The 20434-nt window shown below is 44.7% G+C and overlaps 1 protein-coding gene across 2 annotated transcripts; it reads left to right on the top strand.

Moving 5' to 3' along the window:
* The first annotated feature begins 1536 nt into the window (after window positions 1-1536).
* LOC129480638 (tubulin beta-3 chain-like) lies at window positions 1537-3445 on the top strand. 2 transcript variants are annotated; one of them, XM_055274637.2, is made up of 2 exons: window positions 1537-1829; window positions 1962-3445. In XM_055274637.2, the coding sequence occupies exons 1-2, from the start codon at window positions 1795-1797 to the stop codon at window positions 3145-3147; spliced, it is 1221 nt and encodes a 406-aa protein (XP_055130612.1). In that variant the 5' UTR covers window positions 1537-1794; the 3' UTR covers window positions 3148-3445. The 2 variants fall into 2 exon arrangements, with proteins under 2 accessions (XP_055130612.1, XP_055130611.1); XM_055274636.2 differs by having other exon boundaries at window positions 1561-3445.
* The last annotated feature ends 16989 nt before the right edge of the window (window positions 3446-20434 follow it).

Genomic DNA, 20434 nt, shown 5'->3' with positions numbered 1-20434 from the left:
CAAAGGAGGAGGCCTGGTCAGGAGTGGGGAGTTCCCTGTGACAACAGAATGAAAAGGCTGCTGCAGGGTCCGGCCGGCCGGAGCACAGTGTGGGGAGGGGAATCCGTAAACCAGGCAGGGCCCTCCAGCCCAGGGCGTTAGTTGTGGACCCATCTTTCCTCCCCATCACCAGACTGGGAGTCCTCATCTTTTGTGCTTTGCAGTTTAGGAAGCAATCTCTAAAGAGTACAAACCTATTTAACAATGATAAAACTTCGGCTTTAAAGGGGCTGATGTGGCACACTGGCAATAGAGCCAGGACACATGAGGGAGATCTCTCTTCTCTCGGCAGCTAGCCTCCCTTCTGAGGGCCCACCTCGGACTGACTGGAGGAGACCACTTGGAATGGCAAAGATGGGGGTAATGCAAAGGCCACAAGGATGGCTTCATAGACAGGATGTGGACTTGGCATTGGGCAGACCTGGATTTAAATCCCAGCTCTGCCTTAGTCCGTTTTCCATGAAATGAAGATACTTGTGCAAGTGTTCTGTGAGAATTCCAGTGGCTGAAGTGTGCAGCATTCCCCACTCAGGGATGCACAGCCGGGACTGGGTGAACACTTAGTACCCTCACCCTGTGTGCCGCAGCCACATCAGGGCCAGCTGCCCTTCTCACGAGCACCTGTGAACAGAGAGCCCCCATTTCACCCCAAAGGGCAGCAATTCAGAGAATTACCATCTATCAAGCCAGGGGACTCCAATCAGAGGAAGGTGTCACTTCCTGGTAGGACAGCTGGAAGGGCAGGAGCTATTCACTGGGCATAAGAGGAAGGCATGGTACACGTGGGGCATTTGTGGAGAGCAAGACAGGGAGCAGAGAAGTTTCCAGCAACGTGCTCCTCCCAGAGGAATAGGGCTGCCACACCTGGTACCAGGAAACTGGGGAATGGCCACAGCTCAGCTCTGCCACCCAAGAACCCCACTTGCCACCTGCATAGGAAATGACAACATTATGGCCACAGAAGGGCGAGGGGCCCCCACAGAACTGGGGATGTCAGGACACTCGGTCCATGGGAAGCCGCCTTTTGCCCTGGCCTGTGCCTGGAAGCAAAACCATCATCCATAACTCCATCTAAGGATTCTTAGAGCAGATACTAGCTGGACCACAAGGGGCAGCCCAAACTTTTCTGTTCCACCCATGGCCTGGCCCTTGCTGGCCCACAGCTCACAGAATCTGCTGGGGCTCCCCAGCTCAGGCAGTACAATATTCTGTTGACGATACGCTGACAGGTCAGGCACTGCTCTTCCTAGCTGGACGTGATACTAGTCATGATTCGCTCGCCTATGTAGAAGCCTATGCATACAACAAAGCTTAGCCCTTCTCCCATGGAGATGAACCCTTTGTTCTTCCCTCCTGCTTTCACCACCCTCACACTACCCAAAGAAGAGGAAGGAAACAGAGTAGCTTTGGCAACCTTTTCTATCCCTCTCCCAGGCAAGAAAAGCAAAAGAAAAACCTGAAGAGTCAGCCTTCTCTCCTCCATCTCACCTTCAGCCTGCATCTCTTCTTACTACCCTCTCTCCATTATAATGTGCTCTCTGTACATTTTAAATCAATGAAGTTAGCAAAATAAATCATGAAAACCCTATACATTTATAAACATAGTAATATGTAATGCTCATAAGATGCAAGGAGATAGGTACTTTCATAGTGTTGATAGTAGGAATATAAATTGAAAATGCTTTTTTAAGTAATGCAAGCAGCCAGTCCGGCCTGCCCGCGCCCGTCCGCAGCCGCCCGCCAGACGCGCCCAGTATGAGGGAGATCGTGCACATCCAGGCCGGCCAGTGAGGCAACTGGATCCGGGCCAAGTTCTGGGAAGTCATCAGTGATGAGCATGGCATCGACCCCAGCGGCAACTACATGGGCGACTCGGACTTGCAGCTGGAGCGGATCAGTGTCTACTACAAGGAGGCCTCTTCTCACAAGTACGTGCCTCGGGCCATTCTGGTTGACCTGGAACCCGGAACCATGGACAGTGTCCGTTCAGGGGCCTTCGGACATCTTTTCAGGCCTGACAATTTCATCTTTGGTCAGAGTGGGGCCGGCAACAACTGGGCCAAGGGTCACTACACGGAGGGTGTGGAGCTGGTGGATTCGGTCCTGGATGTCGTGCAGAAGGAGTGTGAAAACTGCGACTGCCTGCAGGGCTTCCAGCTGACCCTCTCGCTGGGGGGTAGCACAGGCTCCGGCATGGGCACGCAGCTCATCAGCAAGGTGCGTGAGGAGTATCCCGACCGCATCCTGAACACCTTCAGCGTCGTGCCCTCGCCCAAGGTGTCAGACACGGTGGTGGAGCCCTGCAACGCCACACTGTCCATCCACCAGCTGGTGGAGAATACGGATAAGACCTACTGCATCGACAACGAGGCTCTCTATGACATCTGCTTCCGCACCCTCAAGCTGGCCACACCCATCTACGGGGACCTCAACCACCTGGTGTCGGCCACCATGAGCAGGGTCACCACCTCCTTGCGCTTCCCGGGCCAGCTCAACGCTGACCTGAGTAAGCTGGCCGTCAACATGGTGCCCTTGCCCCGTCTGCACTTCTTCATGCCCGGCTTCGCCCCCCTCACAGCCCGGGGCAGCCAGCAGTACAGGGCCCTGACCGTGCCCGAGCTCACCCAGCAGATGTTTGATGCCAAGAACATGATGGCTGCCTGCGACCCACGCCACGGCCGCTACCTGACGGTGGCCACCGTGTTCCGGGGCCGCATGTCCATGAAGGAGGTGGACGAGCAGATGCTGGCCATCCAGAGCAAGAACAGCAGCTACTTCGTGGAGTGGATCCCCAACAATGTGAAGGTGGCCGTGTGTGACATCCCGCCCCGCGGCCTCAAGATGTCCTCCACCTTCCTCGGCAACAGCACAGCCATCCAGGGGCTGTTCGAGGACATCTCCGAGCAGTTCACGGCCATGTTCTGGCGCAAGGCCTTCCTGCACTGGTACACGAGTGAGGACACGGACGAGATGGAGTTCACCAAGGCCAAGAGCAACACGAACGACCTGGTGTCCGAGTACCAGCAGTACCAGGACGCCAAGACCGAGGAGGAGGGTGAGATGTACGAAGACGACGAGGAGGAGTCGGGGGCCCAGGGCCCCAAGTGAAGCTGCTTGCAGCTGGAGTGAGAGGCAGGTGGCGTCCAGGGCCAAGGCCAGCAGTGTCTGACCCCCAGAGCCATCTTGCTGCCGACACCGTACCCTGCTTTCCCCTCGCCCTAGGGCTCCCTTGCCGCCCTCTTGCAGTATTTATGGCCTCGTCCTCCCCACCTAGGCCACGTGTAAGCTGCTCCTGTCTCTGTCTTATTGCAGCTCCAGGCCTGACGTTTTACGGTTTTGTTTTTTACTGGTTTGTGTTTATATTTTTGGGGATACTTAATAAATCTATTGCTGTCAGAAAAAAAAAGTAATGCAATTTGGCCATTTATATCAAAACATTAAAAATGTTCATCCCTCAGACCCAGGCATTCAGTCTCAGCAATGTATCCTAGAGAAATCTGAAATACAAAAGTCACAAAGCTCAATGCAAGAAAATGATATCGTCTTGCTAGTTACAAAAGTGAAAAATTGAAAACAATTTCAATTTACAATATATGGAACTGATTAAGGAAATACAGCAATGTGATACAACATTGGACAGGCTCTAAAACAGTGTTTAACCAGAATTATTAAACATTCATTTTGTAGTATGAAGTGAATATAGCAATGTAATACAACATTGGGTAGACTCTAACACGGTGTTTATTCAGAATTTGTTTTTTTTGTTGTTTTTGTTTTTTGACAGGGTCTCACTCTGTTGCCCAGGCTAGAGTGCTGTGGCATGATCATGGTTCACTGCAGCCTTGACTTCCCCAGGCTCAGGCAATCCACCTGCCTCAGTCTTCTGAGTAGCTGGGACTACAGGCATGCACCACCAATCTTGTCTGTTTTTTGGTTTTTTTTTTCTATTTATTTGTAGAGATGGGATTTCACCATGTTTCTCAGGCTGGTCTTGAACTCCTGAGCTCAAGTGACCTGCCTGCCTTGGCCTCCCAAAGTGCTGACATTACAAGCATGAGCCACTGTGCCTGGCCTATTCAAAATTCTAAATGTTTACTTTGTAGTGTAAAATATATGTGATAAATTTATTTTAATATGGATCCTACAAAATTTCATATACAGTATCAATCTCAAAGACACTTAAAGGTTTTTTTTTTTCAAATAATAGGAAATTGAATGAAAAGGAATAAAGCAAAATGTTGACTGGATGTCACCAAGTAACAACTTGGTGTGTTATTTATTTTCATTCATATATTCCTAAATTTTCTAAAAGGTTTATAATGTTTTGAAATTTTTTTAATCTTTATTTTAAGGAAATCAACTTTTATAGTTTAGAGTGCGTAAATTTGAATTAATATGTTCCCTTTGTCAGGAATATTTGCAATCTAAACACACTCTAAACTTTGACTTTTCTCTTGTACCATCCTGTTGCCATTTACCAAACTATAATATTCACAGCAAATGTGTTTATTATTGCTTCAATCCTCATTGATTGTATCCTATGGATTATGCACCTATTTAATCCTCATACAGAGTATACTCTGTGAAGTATGCTGTCTGACACTGAAGGTCAGAAAGTTTGAGTTGCTTGCTCAGGATACCAAAGGTCATCAGCAGAGGCTGCTTGATACTGCCAGTACTTTTCAGATAGTCACTCTATCAGGGCTTTAGTCCACAGTACTCCTGTGGATGATAACTCTACCTAGGGATTGTTCTCCTTTTCCTTGAGCCTTCCTGTCTTAGTCTGTTTTGTGTTGCTATAACAGAACACCATACCCTGGGTAATTGATAAAGAGAAGAAATTTATTTGGCTCACAATTTTGGAGGCTGTGAAGTCCAAGAGCATGGCACCAGCATCTCTGCTTTCATGTTGCATCATCCCATGATAGAAGGTGGAAGGGCAAGCTAGCACACGAAACAGAGAAGGGTGGGGGCCAAACTTGATCCTTTTACCAGAAACCCACTCCTGCAATAACAGCATTAATCCATTCACAAAGGCAGAGCCCTCATGACCTAATCACCCCTCAAAGCACCCTCCTCTTAATATCATCGCAATGGCAATTAAATTACAACATGAGTTTTGGAGGCAATGTTCAAGCCATAGCACTTCTCAAGAAGGGCACCAGCAGAGTATGCTTGTGATCGCTCTGAATCTCCATCAGGTCATAGCATGGAATGAAGGTATCTGGTTTACTCAAGCATCCCTCCCACAGCCTGAGGTCACAAGATTGGATTTACTGTTCCCATCACTGAAAAGCAGAGGAATCCTTGTAGAAGTGCATCTGCCTTCACAGGACCACACCAGGAGCAGGAATTGTAGAATCCAACTCTGTTCTCCCAAGAGAGAAGGAGAGGGAGGGAAGGAGCACATTTGGCAACTGAGAGCATTCAACAGAAACTGTTCCTTGGAGATCCTATGGGGCAGGCAACGGAAGGGACACTAATTTCCATCTGGAAAAGATATGGCCAGAGCTCTGACTTCAAACTCTGGAAGGAAGGTGGGAGCTGACACCTACTGAGGATCTTCTTGGCACCAGATGCCGGGCTGGGTATTTAATTCTAGTCAATTTATTGAGGGAATGAGACTCCAAAAGGGGTGACAGAGATGGAGCTGAACCGAGACTCTTCCTTTTATCCAGTCACATACTGAGACCCTGCATTGCCGTTGGAAGCTATTTGCCTTTCTTCTCAGTGCTCTAGGTGTCTTTTGCGTGCTCTCTCTCTATCTTTCAGTAACTTCAGACTAGAGAATGGGGTAGCAAGGTCACTGATAAGGAAGCCCAGGGCCTGGGGGTAAATTTTAGTGCATCGGCAGTCCTCAATATTCACACAGATCATCTTCTTCATGATGATGAAGCACCATCAGGAGCTTACCATTTGGAGAGACAGGATGGCTTAACCCTGAATCTCTGCCTGACTGGGGTCTTATACCCTGGAGATTTTATAGTGTAAGCTCAGGAAGGGGATTCTCATGCCTGAGCAGAGAGAATGCCCTAATTAACAATGATGGCCAGTTTGGACAATCTCCCTGAATCCCACCGACAAAAGAAACAATGGCTTCCCAATGACATGGGTCTCAAGATGGACTTGGGCAGAGCAGGAACATGCAGGGGGGTTGGTGGTCTTCCAGGAGGCAGGGATAAAGCCCCCAGCAGGAGGAAGGGCCCCCCAAGGCTCTCCTTCCTATCTCTATCTCTGGTCAGTATGAGACTGAGTCATTCACTTAGCCAAGGACTAGACAATTAAAGCACAGAACAGATCCAAGCATAAGTATAAATCTATTATATGGTAAAGTCGTATTATAAGTCAGTGAGGAAAGGATGAGTTCCTTAAAAAAATATTGACACATCTGGTTATCCATTTTTAAAGAAAATAAAGTTAAATTCCTATCACATACCATGTACAAAATTTCCAGAGAGATTGAATATCTAAATGTAAATAAATAAATAAATACACACACACACACACACACACACACACACACACACACATATTATAAGTAAATGTTGTATAACCTTACAATGAGGATTTCTACTTAAATAAAGTAGGAAACCTAGGCCAGGTGCAGTGGCTCATGCCTGTTATCCCAGCATCGCTTGAGCTCACAAGTTTGAGACCAGTCTAGGCAATGTGGCAAAACTCTATCTCAAAAAAAAAAAAATTAGCCAGGCATGGTGGTGTGTGCCTGTAGTATCAGCTATTCAGGAGGCTGAAGTGGGAGGATGGCTTGAGCCCAGGAAGTGGCAGTTGCAGTGAGCCAAGATCCTGCCACTGCACTCCAGCCTGGGCAATAGAGCCAGACCTTGTCTCAAAAAACAAACAAACAAATAAAACAAAACAAAAAACAGGAACTCTAGAGCCCATAAAGAGAAAAACTAACTTGATAAATTTGGTTACATAAACTTTTTAAACTCCTGATTTTTTAAGCCATTAAACAGTTTTTTACTAGACTAGAAGAAAATAATTGCAATACTTAAAATAGACAAAGGTTTATATCCCTGATATGAAAACTTTATGAAATTAATAATAAAACGACAACTATAATACAGATAAAGGGCACGGGCAAATAACAGAAGAGATTATACAAATGGACAATAGCATATTACAAGACAACAGTGTTAGGATAATGCAAATTAAAATTCATCAGTTTAGCAAATGTTTAAAACGTTGGTACCAACAGTCTAATGTTGATGACACTATAAATTGCTACAGTGATTTTGAGAATTAACCTGGCAGTTACTGCTGACATTTTAATCTGGATACCCTTGGATGCCGCTTCTGGAAAAGTCCAGGGATCGTAATCGAAACATTAAGTTACTCTTACATCACAAGCATGCCCTGATCAGAACAGACACTGACCACAATAACCAACAAGATTGTACCATTCTTAAAAATAGATGTATATGAGTATGCTCCTTGTACAGTTATTTATGTTAGCAAACAAACATCAAACCTGGAAACGATCCAAAGTTTCATCTATAGGGAGAAGAATTAATAAATTATGAAGGATCATCAATCTGGAACCACTGCAGCTCTTTAAAAAAGAAAAAGAAGGTAAAACTACTATTATTGACCTGGCAGGATATCCACTATAGCCGTAAAAACAAACAAACAAAAAAACAAGTTTAGAAAATAAAAATAAACAAAGGACGTAATTCAATTGCAGCTGCTTCAAACTGAGATGGTAATAACAGCAATTACTTAAGTACAGTGTAATTATGTCTTCCTAGGGGTTGGTTACATCTTGGCAAAGTTTATCACGGCAAGAATTGGTTTTGGCTTCTGGGGTTGGAGCCTTAGATTGGAGATAGAAAAAAACCTCAAAGGAAGCATTCTTGTCCAGAAGCTAAAGTGATTCCCACCCCTGTCTTCCCTGCTACAAAAAGTCATGGCTTTGGGGGGCACTGAGGTCCAGCATCAACCCTTAAGTTTCTTTTTCCTATAAGGAAAAGCACAGGAGTCTCATGCTAGCACTTTAGAGAACCAAGCATGTGGATCTACAGTTCCAGGGAAGTCCCTGACTCGGGGACACCCTTCTCCTGAAATCCCCACACTCAGTCAGGGCCCTGTCATTTGTTCCTATGGCCCCCAATTCTCTTCTTGGTGGCACATACCACAAGGGTCATTTATGTTAGGATATGTACCTCTTTTTCCCTCATGAGACTCTCAGGGGGTCACCATCATCCCCAGCACCTAGACAGTGCCCAGAGCTTTGCATATACAGGGTAAATATTTACCATGAATAAATGAAATTAGTAAGGGGCTACAAGAACCCAAGATGACTGAAGAGATATTCCAAGAAATGACCAAATGACAGCCAGAGTGTCGGTCACTCAGCTGGTTCCAAATGCCTAATAAAAATTAACTCCCTCTGTCCTTACCACAGCCCTATTAGGTGGCCACATTTATTGTGCTCACTTCATGATGGGGAAATAGGAGCATAGAGGTTGGGCAACTTTCCAAAGTCACACCATGAGTGTTTCCGCAGCAAGAGGTTGAACCCAAAGCTGTCTGGCTCCAGAGGTCTTGTTCTTAACCACAGTGGGCTGCTGCCTCTTCTCCCTAAGCTAGTGCATCCTGGAGGTCCTCAGAATGACTTGAACTGGCCAGAGGGTCAACGTCTGCTGAAGGAATGAATGGGCAATGAATTTCTAGGAACCTGGGGCCCTGGGGTCTGGGAAGGCAGTTGCCTCCCCAAGGGAATGACACAGGGCCAGTCTGCTCTCCTTCTGTGTGGACCACTGGACACTGGTCTGACATTGTCCAGACACCAAAGCACATCCGCATAGCATGCATCAAACAAATGGAGACCTGCTAATGAGGAAATGGCTAAGACAGGAAGCCATGACCAGAGTGCATGCTTCATATCTCCAGCCCCGCATTGGACAATGGAAGAGCAATTACTCCTCCACCTCTTCACCTGTACAGAGAAGACTTACCTAGAAGTTCCAAGGCCTTCCTGCCAGCTTGGCAACCCTTCTTCCAGAGTGTTCCCAGGCTGGGTGGGGACGGGAAGAGCCACAAGGAGCACAGCAGGATGATAGAGACATGGCCAATGGGCAATGCTGGCACTGCCACCCTGGCCAGGAGAGCTCACTGTGGAACACTTTCTCATTGTTTACTGGGGAAGAGGAGGTTGGTTTGGAATTCATTTTGATTTCCATTTTGATTTGTTTTTGTAAATTCTCTTTGCTGTCCCAATTTAAACAAAAAAGAAAATAGAGAGAAGGGGAGTTTTTAATCAAATGGATTTTCACTTGAGTTTTATCATGAACATGGAACTGCTTTGAAAGGTGAGGCCAGCTGGGCTTCTGGGTCGGGTGGGGACTTGGAGAACTTTTCTGTCTAGCTAGAGGATTGTAAATGCACCAATCAGTGCTCTGTGTCTAGCTAGAGCATTGTAAATGCACCAATCAGCCTTCTGTAAAAATGGACCAATCAGCATTCTGTAAAATGGACCAATCAGCAGCACTCTGTAAAATAGACCAATCAGCAGGACATGGACGGGGGCCAAATAAGGGAATAAAAGCTGGCCACCTGCTCCAGCAGCGACAACCAGTCCATTTCCACCGGGAGTTTTGTTCTTTTGCTCTTCATAATCAATCTTGCTGCTGCTCACTGTTCGGGTCCACGCCACATTTAAGAGGTGTAACACTCACAGCGAGGGTCTGCGCCTTCACTCCTGAAGTCAGCAAGGCCATGAACGCACCTGAACGAACAGATTCCGGATGCCCACCTTTAAGAGCTGTAACACTCACTGTGAGATCCGCAGCTTCATTCTTGAAGTCAGCGAGACCAAGAACCCACCAGAAGGAATAAATTCCGGACACAGCTTGATTTTGTCTTTGGTGAGAATTAAGAAGGGTCACATCCACTGATGACCAGTGGGGGTATAGATTTACACTGGCGGTGCCCAGTGGTACCCAATGAGCCACAATTACTCTCACTGTGGAGCTTCCTTCAGTGGAACCAGAGACCAGGAAGGGAGCTAACTAGGAGACCTCAGCCTGTGGAAATCAAATTGCCATGTGAGCCCTCCTGTTAGCCAGCAGCAGTGCTGGCTGCCTTCTCACACTGCCGCTTGCCAACCAGAATGCAGGGGGAACCGTGAGTTTGAGCTAAAACTTGCTTGCTAGTGAATGTTAGCACAGGTAATTTTTGGTTAGGAGACTTTTGGTTTCCATGATGACTTGTTTGATATCTTTGAGATTCAGCAAGCCCCAATTCAAATTAGACTTAAAACCTATCAGTGCAAGTCAGACAGCAGTGATTACTCTGCTTGTTGAGACCTGGGGACATCCGTTTGAATCCAGTCCGCACCCCATGGACGAGCCCAGCTCAATGCCAGGAAGTTTGTGAATTCCTGGGGCCTTCTAGTCTCATGTTTACATTTGCTGCCAGAAACCGGATCCTGTGAAGTTAGTTCAGTTTAGTGATCTTCTCACCAAGCTGCAGGGGCCATCCTGTTCTGTACCATGGTGATAAGGCACAGAGCACACCCTCTTTTTACCTTCAGAGAAAGAAGCCAGACATTGATACAGGATACTGTGTATGCAGCAGACTCTCCTGAAGGTTTGGGGAGACAGAATATTGATATCTCAGATCCGCAAACTTAACAGAACAGCCCCTTGGGGATCAGTATGACCCAGGCAGAAGGCAGAATTTGTTTTTTAATCAAATCACCAATTAATGACTGAAAGCAGTGTCTCCTGGCACAAGAAATTATTATTCCTCTAGGCCGGAAACAACATGAAACAGAGGAAAGTTATTTACAAAAATTGGCTGAATGTGCAAATTATGCTTCCCCATGAACAGCAAAGTAATTAATACCATTTTAAGAAAGTGAACTACTTTCTTAAAAGAGCATGCCGAAAAGGGTCCAGAGTTCAAGATTTTGAAAACAAAGTTGGTACTTGAATTCACAGATTGAAACTAACTAGAAGTCAAAGAAAAGACACACTAAATTGTGAGAAGGAGCAGGGATCACAGCCAGGTGCAGAACAAAGTCTGAGCGTGCCTGACCTTCCCTGGAAGTCCCGCCCGTGTCACCTGCCCACTGGGTGTTTCCTCTTTTGACCATGCATTCCTTTGACCTTCTGTTGTTACAATGTTTTCTCCTTGAGAACTTTGGCCAGAAATAAGAATCCAATTTTGAAAAGACCAAGCTACTTTCATTATGACACTGCAGTTAAGCAAATATTACCCAAATTTGGACAGCCTTGTCCAAATTTGTTTTATATTGTTTTATATTTAACAATATAAAACAAAGTGTCCCATTTAAAAATTGGTAAAACCTTATAATCAATATGCATTAAAAATTTTTAGTATCACATCATTATTAATGGCAAAAATGTCCATTTATAAATAACAGAACTTTAGTTGATTGTATTTATTCTTCCATCCTGGGATTTGGGGTTTTTTCAATTTTATTTTTTAAGTTTGTTTTTAATTTTTTTTTTTTTTTTAGTTCAGAAAGAGACCTTGTTGCCACCCTCTGCGTACTCAGTCAAGGAACCCCAGTCCATGCAGAAAGGGGCCACGGACAGTGGCTGTCCACCCAGGACGGGCCCAGGAAAGGAGTTGATGTCCTGAAACAGTCCCTGCCCCTTTCCTGAGTGTTGGGGGATGGTGGGAACAACGACCATGTGGCTCCTAATAAAGGGCATCTGCCTCTGGGGGTGTCCTGGGGCGTGGCTTACTGAGGGCTTACTGATTTTTAAAAATTCAGATTTCTGCCAGGCGCGGTGGCTCACGCCTGTAATCCCAGCACTTTGGGAGGCCGAGGCAGGCGGATCACCTGAGGTCAGGAGTTCAAAACCAGCCTGGTCAACATAATGAAACCCCATCTGTACTAAAAATACAAAAAAAAATTAGCTGGGTGTGGTGGCATATAATCGCTGTAATCCCAGCTACTCGAGAGGCTGAGGCAGGAGAATCACTTGAACCAGGGAGGCAGAGGTTGCAGTGAGCCGAGATTGTGTCAATGCAGTTCAGCCTGGGCGACAAGAGCAAGACTCCGTCTCAAAAAAAAAAAAAAAAATCAGACGTCCAGCTTTTCATGAAAGAATCCAAAGTTCTGGCCACACGCTGGACAACAATAGCCATAGCTGAGCACCTGCTGCCCTGGGAATAGGCACGTGCCCTCCAGGTGGTGAATGACCCACTTCTCTCACCAGCTTCAATTGTGTCCATCTAGGACACTTGGAACTCTTCCAGGCTGCTGCACTCACCAATGGCACCTTCCTGGCCCCATGGGCATTTGAGTTTGTACTCCTGGCCAGGACCTAATGCTGCAGACCAGGTAACTTACTGGGTTCTTGCCCTAAAGGAGGAGCTGAAGCCATAAGCGCAGACCTCTAATGTGGGTCAGAGACACTGTGGAGAGAGGGCAGCAGGCCCAGGGTCTTGATGGTCCCGCCCCTGGACTTATTAGGCCCCCCTCTGCATAGTTCATAGTGGCAGTGATACCTAATGGCAGTATGTCACCTAAACCTTCCCACTCATGCCGCACCCACTGCCATTCAGCCTCAGGGCCATCCTAATCTTAGCTCCAGGCTCCTCTCTCACATGGGACTCTTCCAGCTCTGACTTTAGCTTCCATGAAGAACTGGCTCCCGAGTCCTGGCTGCCCATCCAGGACCCAGGTTCCAGTCCTCTCCCTGATAGAGGTCACCTTGGGTCTGGTGGCCTACCCCATTTCTTACAACACACACCCCACACCAGCCTTGGGCCAGCCACCTCCTTTGTGCCACAGAATGGCTGTCAGGGAAGACCCTGCCCGTGTGCCCCAACCTGTGGGCAAGGCAAGTCCTAGGGCTCTGCCCACCAAGAATAGCAGACCCAGCTAGGGAAAGGCAGGCTTTGAGATGCACGTGTGATGCTGACCCCGCGCCCAGGTCACCCCAATACCCATCTGCCTGATTCTTCTCTGTTGCCCCACAGGGCCCCAGAGGATGCTGAGCTGCACATTTGACAGGCTGTGTGTCCATGGATGACCTGAATTCCAGGGCCACGAGGAAAGGCCTGTTGTGTTGGGGCCCCAGGAAGCCAAGCCAGGCTGGCTACCCTGGGATCTTCAGGGGAGAGCAGCCTAGCTTGTACAGATCCCCTCCATGGGCCAGGCCCTAGAAATTTCACAAAAAAATTATCCTTTTTTACAGCAACTCATGAGAGAGACCATGAGGATACCATTTTACAGATGAGAAAACTGAGAGTGAAGGAGGTGATGCAACCAATGAGTGACAGAACATGGACATGAAACATGTCTTGGCAACTCCAGTACCCAAGATTTCTCCGTGTCAGCTGTCAGCCTGCCTGGCTCACAAAACCTTCATCCCCAGTGTAGGAAGGACTGATAGGCAAGTTCGGGGCTTCTCTCTCACAGGGCCCTTGTGTGTGCCCACCCTTCACACACACATACCCATTCACACATACATACATACATACACCTGCACACACAAACACCTATAGGGGTCCACACACATGCACGCAAATACACAAACACCCTGCATATCCACACATACACACAAGCATATTCACACATATATACGTGCACCTGCATACAAACACACACATAGACACAAACACCCATGAATATCCACACACACACACAAACATGCACATATACACAAATACTCATACACAAACACCCTACATATTCACACATACAAACTCCTGCACTCACACAAACACCTTCCATATCCACACATCTATACATATATATCACACACACACACACATGCTCACACACACACACAGAGCACTGGACCAGGAGCAGGAGCTGGGACTCTCGTCCCAGATCTCCCATCACACCTCTCAAGGCTTGACTTCCTCATCTGTGAGATGGGGTTGTGCCACCTGCTTCCCAGAATGTTGCACAAGCAAACATGCATGACAGCCCAGGAAGTAAGAAGGGTGTATAGGAGGAGAGGGTCCTGATTTTTGGCAGAAGTTGCCCAGGGAGTAGTGAGTGCTCCACACCTTTGCATGTGCTGTACCTTCTCTCTGGAGTTCTTTTCTCTTCTTCTCTGGCTGGTGAACTCATCCTCACCTTCCAGCTCCAACAACCACACTTTGTGTTCCTGGTGTCTCCCTGTAGTGGAATTGCTCCACCATCCTCAGTGTCCCCAGCTCCTGTGTGAGACAGGACTTCCTACACTGGTGTGGGACACGTGAATGAGGCTGCATGGCTCTTCGGAGCCTGGATGAGTCCTGACTTCTCCTGCCACAACCCAAGTCCCTTCACAGACCCACAGCACAATCTCTCAGAGGTATCTTCTAAGGCCAGACCCTGGCCTTCCCTTTGACAGCACTGATGCAAAGCTCCTGATGTGAACAGGAGTTTAAGAACTCCAGAAGTCCCCCTAGCTTCCTGGTATAGACCTGCCAGCCTCTGCCCATCCTGCTTCATCTGCTCTGACCTTTTGCTCTCTGGTGGAGTCCTTGCCATGATGGCCTGGGCCCAGTCTGGTCTGGCCTAGGGAGGCGCTTTTCTGCCCAGGCAGCAGGGCCTGTCCTCACGCAAAGTTCAGGACACACAGAGGCACCCCATCACTCTCGAGGTAGGCCTCACACCTTGCAAGTCAGCCTCAATAAAGCAAGTATGAGGCAGGGTCCCCTTTCTGGCTTTGGGTAGGGTCTGCAGTTCCTCTTGCCATGTGGAAGCTTCTTAAATATTGTACTACAATCCTTAAAAATATTCCCTTTGTTCTACATACCATTAATAGATCAACTCTTCTACAGCTCTGCAATCACTTCTGACTTGGCAAAGCTGAGCCTGAGCTCAGGGAAGGGCTCTGCCTTCAGCCTTGTGAAGCAGAAAGATCGTGGACTCTTGCACAGGACCCCTGTTTACATTTCTCTCAAGCACAGCCTCACCTTCTCAATCCCGCTCCAGAAACACCACACAATTTCCAGTTCTGATAATGCACCCTGTTCTCTCAGTCCTGGGCTTTCCACATGCTAACCCCTTCTCAGAACCTCCCTTCCTTCACTTCAATACCTAACTGATTTCTATTCTCCTTCAAAACCCCATTCTAACATCACCTCTTCTGGGAAGTTTCTCTGACTTCTTTGAGGCCCTCCCAGGCTATCATGTCCTTCCTGATAATGGCTCCTTATAGCACTGGCCACTTATATGGAAGTGGTGCCTTTGAGCCTCTCCCACTGCACCATGAGTTTTCAATGGAAGAGTGTGTGTATCATTCATCTTTGTGTATCATTCATCTTTGTAATCCCAGCTCTGTCATCACAAGATGGAATTTAGGCATATACCCGGTAGTTGATCATGCTCTATATTCACAGAGCCCAAACCCAAACCTAAACCAAGAAGAAAGAAGAAAATAATAGAGGCTAGTCTATAAATAACATAGACCAGGCTAATTCTTTAATAATAAAGACAATAGGGAAAATACTCCCCCAACCCTTGCTAATGCCAATGGGAAAAAAATAGAGAAATCTTTAAAAACCAAAATTGGTTATTTGAAAAGATTAACAAAATTGGCAAATCTTTATACTGACCAGAAAAAAAGAAAGATTAAAATCAGAAATGAAAAAGAAGATATTACCTCTAACCTTCAAAAATAAAAAATTATAAGTGAATACTATGAACAATTGTATGTCAATAAATTAAATGACTTAGATGAACTGGAGAAATTCCTAGAAAAACATAGAAACCAAACCTGACTAAGGAAGAAATAGAAAGTCTAAAGAAACCTTTAACAACTAAAGAGATTAAATTAGTAATCCAACAACTAACTGCAAAGAGAAAGCCAAGCCCCAATGGCTTCATTGGTGAAATTAAACATTTAAAGAATAATTTGCATTTTAAAAATATTTGCATTTAAAGGAGCTTTTAAAGAAAAATGATTATCAATTCTTCACAAACTTGCAAAAAAGATAAGCATAAACACTTCCCAACTCATTCTATGTGGCTATTATTATTCTGATACTGAAATTAGACAAAGATATCACAAAAAAAGAACACTAACAACTAATACCTCTTATGAATATGGATACAATAATAACAAAATACTAGCAAACTAAATTCAGCAACATATAAAAAAGATTATACACAATGATCAAGTGCAGTTTATCCCAGGAATGCAGGGTTGGTTTAACATCCAAAAAATCATCAATGTAATACCATATTATTAATTGTTCTGTTAATACTATATTAATAGAATAAAAGATCAAAACCTCATAATCATCTCAATAGATACAGCAAAAAATGACAAAATACAAAACTCCTTCATAATAAAAACACTCAGAAAGAATAAAAGAGAATTTCCTCAACCTAATAAAGGGTATAAACTAAAAAAGCAGCAACAACAAAAACATAGATAACATCACATTTAATGGGAAAGACAACATGCTTTCCCTCTAAGATCACAAAGGAAACAAGGATGTCTACTCACCACTTCCATTCGACATCAGACTGAAGGTTCCAGCTATTGCAATTAGATAAGGGAAAAAAAGGCACCCAGATAGGAAAGAAAGATGTAAAATGGTCTCAACTGGCAGATGACATGATTTTTCTATGTAGAAAACCCTAAGCAATTCACAAAAAATTAAAATATGTAAATGAATTCAGCAAGATTTTAGTACATGAGATCAGTTTACAAAAATCAGTTCTGTTTCTATACACTGTCAATGAACAAGACAAAAATGAAATTAGAAAAATAATTCCATTCACAATAACATCAAAAAAATACTTAGGAATAAACATAACAAAAGAAATCCAGATGGTATACTCCGAAAAATATAAAACATTGTTGGAAGAGGTCTTAAAAGATCAAAATAAATGAAAATACCTACCATGTTTTTGGACCAGAAGACATTGTTAAAGATAGAAATATCCCAAAGTTAATCTATAAGTTCAATGCAATCTCTATCAAAATCCCAGATGACTTCTTTGCAGAAATTGACCAGGCAATCCTCAAATTTTTATGGAAAATCAAGGAACACAGAATAGCCGAAATAATCTTGAAAAAAGAACGAAGCTGGAGGACTCACATTTTCCACATTCAAAACTTACTAGAAAGCTACAGTAATCTAAACAGTGTGATATTAACATAAGAACAGATCAGTGAAATAGAACTGAGAGTCCAGAAATAAATCCATAATCTATCTACATACACTTATTGTCAATTTACTTTTTTTTTTTGAGATGGAGTCTTGCTCTGTTGCCCAGGCTGGAGTGCAGTGGTGCTATCTCGGCTCACTGCAACCTCCACCTCCCTGGCTCAAGCAATTCTCCTGCCTCAGCGTCCTAAGTAGCTGGAATTATAGACATGCACCACCACACCTGGCTAATTTTTGTATTTTTAGTAGATATGGGGTTTTGCCATGTTGCCCAGCTGTTCTCAAACTCCTGAGCTAAAAGTGATCTGCCTGCCTTGGCCTCCCAAAGTGCTGGGATTACATGCGTGTGAGCTACCATGCCCAGCTGTATTGTCAATTAATTTTTAACAAGAGTGCCAAGACCGTTCAATGGGGGAAATAATAATCAAATAATCTCTTCAACAAATGGTGCTGGACAATTGGATATCCACATGCAAAAGAATGAAGTTGGACTCCCATCTTACACCATATAGAAAAATTAACTCAAAGCGGGTCAACAACCTACATATAAGAGCTAAAGCCACAGAACTCTCAGAAGAAAACATAGGAGTATATCTTCATAATTTTAGATTTAGCAATAGAGTCTTAGATATGATACCAGAAGCATGAACAACAAAAGAACAAATAGATAAATTAGACTTCATAAAAACAGTAAACTTTTGTACATCAAAGAAAATTACCAACAAAGTAAAAAGACAACATACATAATAGGCTGCAAATCATACATCTAATAAAGGTCTGGTATCCAAAGTATTTAAAGAACTCTTACAACTCATCAGCAAAAACACACAACTCAATTTTAAAATGGGCAAACAACTTGAATAGACATTTCTCCAAAGAAAACATACAAATGCCAACAAGCGCATGAAAAGATGCTCAACATTTTTAGTAATTAGGGAAATGCAAATCAAAATTGCAATGAGGCACCAATTCACACCCACTGTATATATATGTAATAGGTGGATGGATAGATATAATATTTATATATAATTATTTATAATATGTATATATAATAATGTTATTATATGATAAATTATATAATACATATATAATTTATTGATTTGAGACAGGATCTTGCTGTGTTATCCAGGCTGGAGTGCAGTGACACCATCACAGCTCACTGCAGCCTCAACCTCCCAGGCTCAAGTGATCCTCCACCTCAGCTTCCTGAGCAGCTAAGAGGTACTACAGGCAGGCACAACCATGCCCTGCTAATTTCTTAATTTTTTTGTAGAGACAGGATCTCACTATGTTGCGCAGGCTGGTCTCAAATTCCTGGCCTCAAGCTATCCTCCCAAAGTGCTGGCATTACAGGCATGAGCCACTGCACCTGACTTAGGACGGATATATTTTTTTCAATGGAAAATAACAAGGGCTAACAAGAATGTAGAAAAATTGGAACCCTCAAACATTGTTGGTGAGAATGTAAAATGGTGCAACTGCTGAGAAAAGTTTAGTGATTACTCAAAAACTTAAGTATAGAATTACAGTATGATTAAGCAATTCCACTTCTAGGTATATATCCAGAAGAATTGACAATGAGTACTCAAACAAGTACATGTATCTTCATAGCAGCACTATGCACAATAGCCAAAAGGTGGAAAAACCCAAATTTCCATAACAAATGAATGGATAAACAAATTGTGATATACAATGGAATAATAGCCGTAAAAAGGAATGATGTACTGATGCATGCTAGAACATGGATGAGCTACCAATTTACAGGAAACACAGAGGACAGGGGACATGTTGAATAGCACCAAGACAGTGCAGTCAGCAAAATCCAGACTATTGGAAACTCTACAGATCAAATAACCTGGGTCTTGGGAGGGGGTAGGAAAACCTGTGTATTAACCAACTTTTAAAAGATGTATTTTTATAAAATAGGTGAGATTTAATTATAGGGTGTAGGGATATATATGTGGGTAATAATTAGACTATGAAGCAAAGGAAGGGAGTGTCTACTATAAGTCAAGGTAGTGGTGACTTTGGAGAAAAGAGTGGGGAGGTGCCTCTGGGCAAAGTTCTGTTTCTTGGTCTGGGTGGTGGTTATAAAGCTTTACTCTTGTAAAAATCCATTAAGCCATTCATTTGTTTTATGTGGCTTCTTATAGCTTTGTTTATTTGCAAATAATAACCTGGCTCAGAGATTCTGATTCACAGGGTGTGGGGCACAGTTCAGGAATGCTTTTAAATTTTCCCATGTTGTGTGTATGCATGCGCATGTGTGTGCACGTGCACACACACACACACACACGTATACATGCATACATATGTATCTGTCTTCCACACCAGGCTAGTGCCTGTTTGAGGAAGGTCCGTGGCTTGCCTCAATTTGGACTTCCCATCCTCCAGAACTATGAGAAATAAATTTCTGTTCTTTATGAATTACCCAGCCTCAGGTATTCTTTTATAGCAACACAAAACAAACCAAGACAGCTGCTATCTCTCTCCTACTGACCTATGAGCAGGGCATGCTTTGTCTCTCTCATTGCATTCAGCACCTAGTACACAGTAAGTGCTCTGTAAATGCTGATGAGGCTGGGCTGATACACAGGTGGACTGACAGTGGGCATGCCAGACAAGATCCAGTGGCCCCTGAAGCAGTCAACTTACCCACAGCAATGCTGGAGGGTTGTGAACTTCCCAGTCTCACTGAGGACCACAGGAGCATTCCACCTCTACTGGGCAGTAAAATCCAGAACGCCGGCTGCAGACATTCCACTTAGAGTCATGCCAACATCCTCTCTGGGCCCCACTAGCTTAAGACAGAGCCACAGACACAGGCGTCCAGAATTAAGAGTCCATCTCAGCCCTGAGGCTGATTTCTCACTACACGACTGACCCTGAGAGAAACTTCCGGGACTGCAAAAGGCAGCCAGAAACACTGGGAGAAGGGAGGGAAGAAAGTGCCTCTGAAATAGACAGAAACACTAACGCACCACCAGTGCCTCTTTCAGACATAAGCCAGTCCAGCTCCCCATGGGCTGGCTCAGGATCACACAGGACACTACAAACCAGGTCTCTGCCCAAGAACCAGGCTGTAGGGGCCACCAGAGCCTCACTGGAACAGGTTAATGCAGAATACAGTCATGTAAGTCCAAACGGAGCTACAGGCCTTCCCCCGTTAAAGAAGACAGTGCCTTCCCCGGGGTAGAAAGGAAAACAATACTTCTTATCAGCATGACCATCCTATGTTAAGTCTTGTGATGCATGTTTGCAGGTTACTCAAAGT

The sequence above is a fragment of the Symphalangus syndactylus genome, chromosome 4 (assembly GCF_028878055.3).
Source record: "Symphalangus syndactylus isolate Jambi chromosome 4, NHGRI_mSymSyn1-v2.1_pri, whole genome shotgun sequence".
Taxonomy (NCBI): domain Eukaryota; kingdom Metazoa; phylum Chordata; class Mammalia; order Primates; family Hylobatidae; genus Symphalangus; species Symphalangus syndactylus.
Note: the sequence above shows the minus strand (reverse complement) of the source record. Positions and strands in the feature narration are given on the sequence as shown.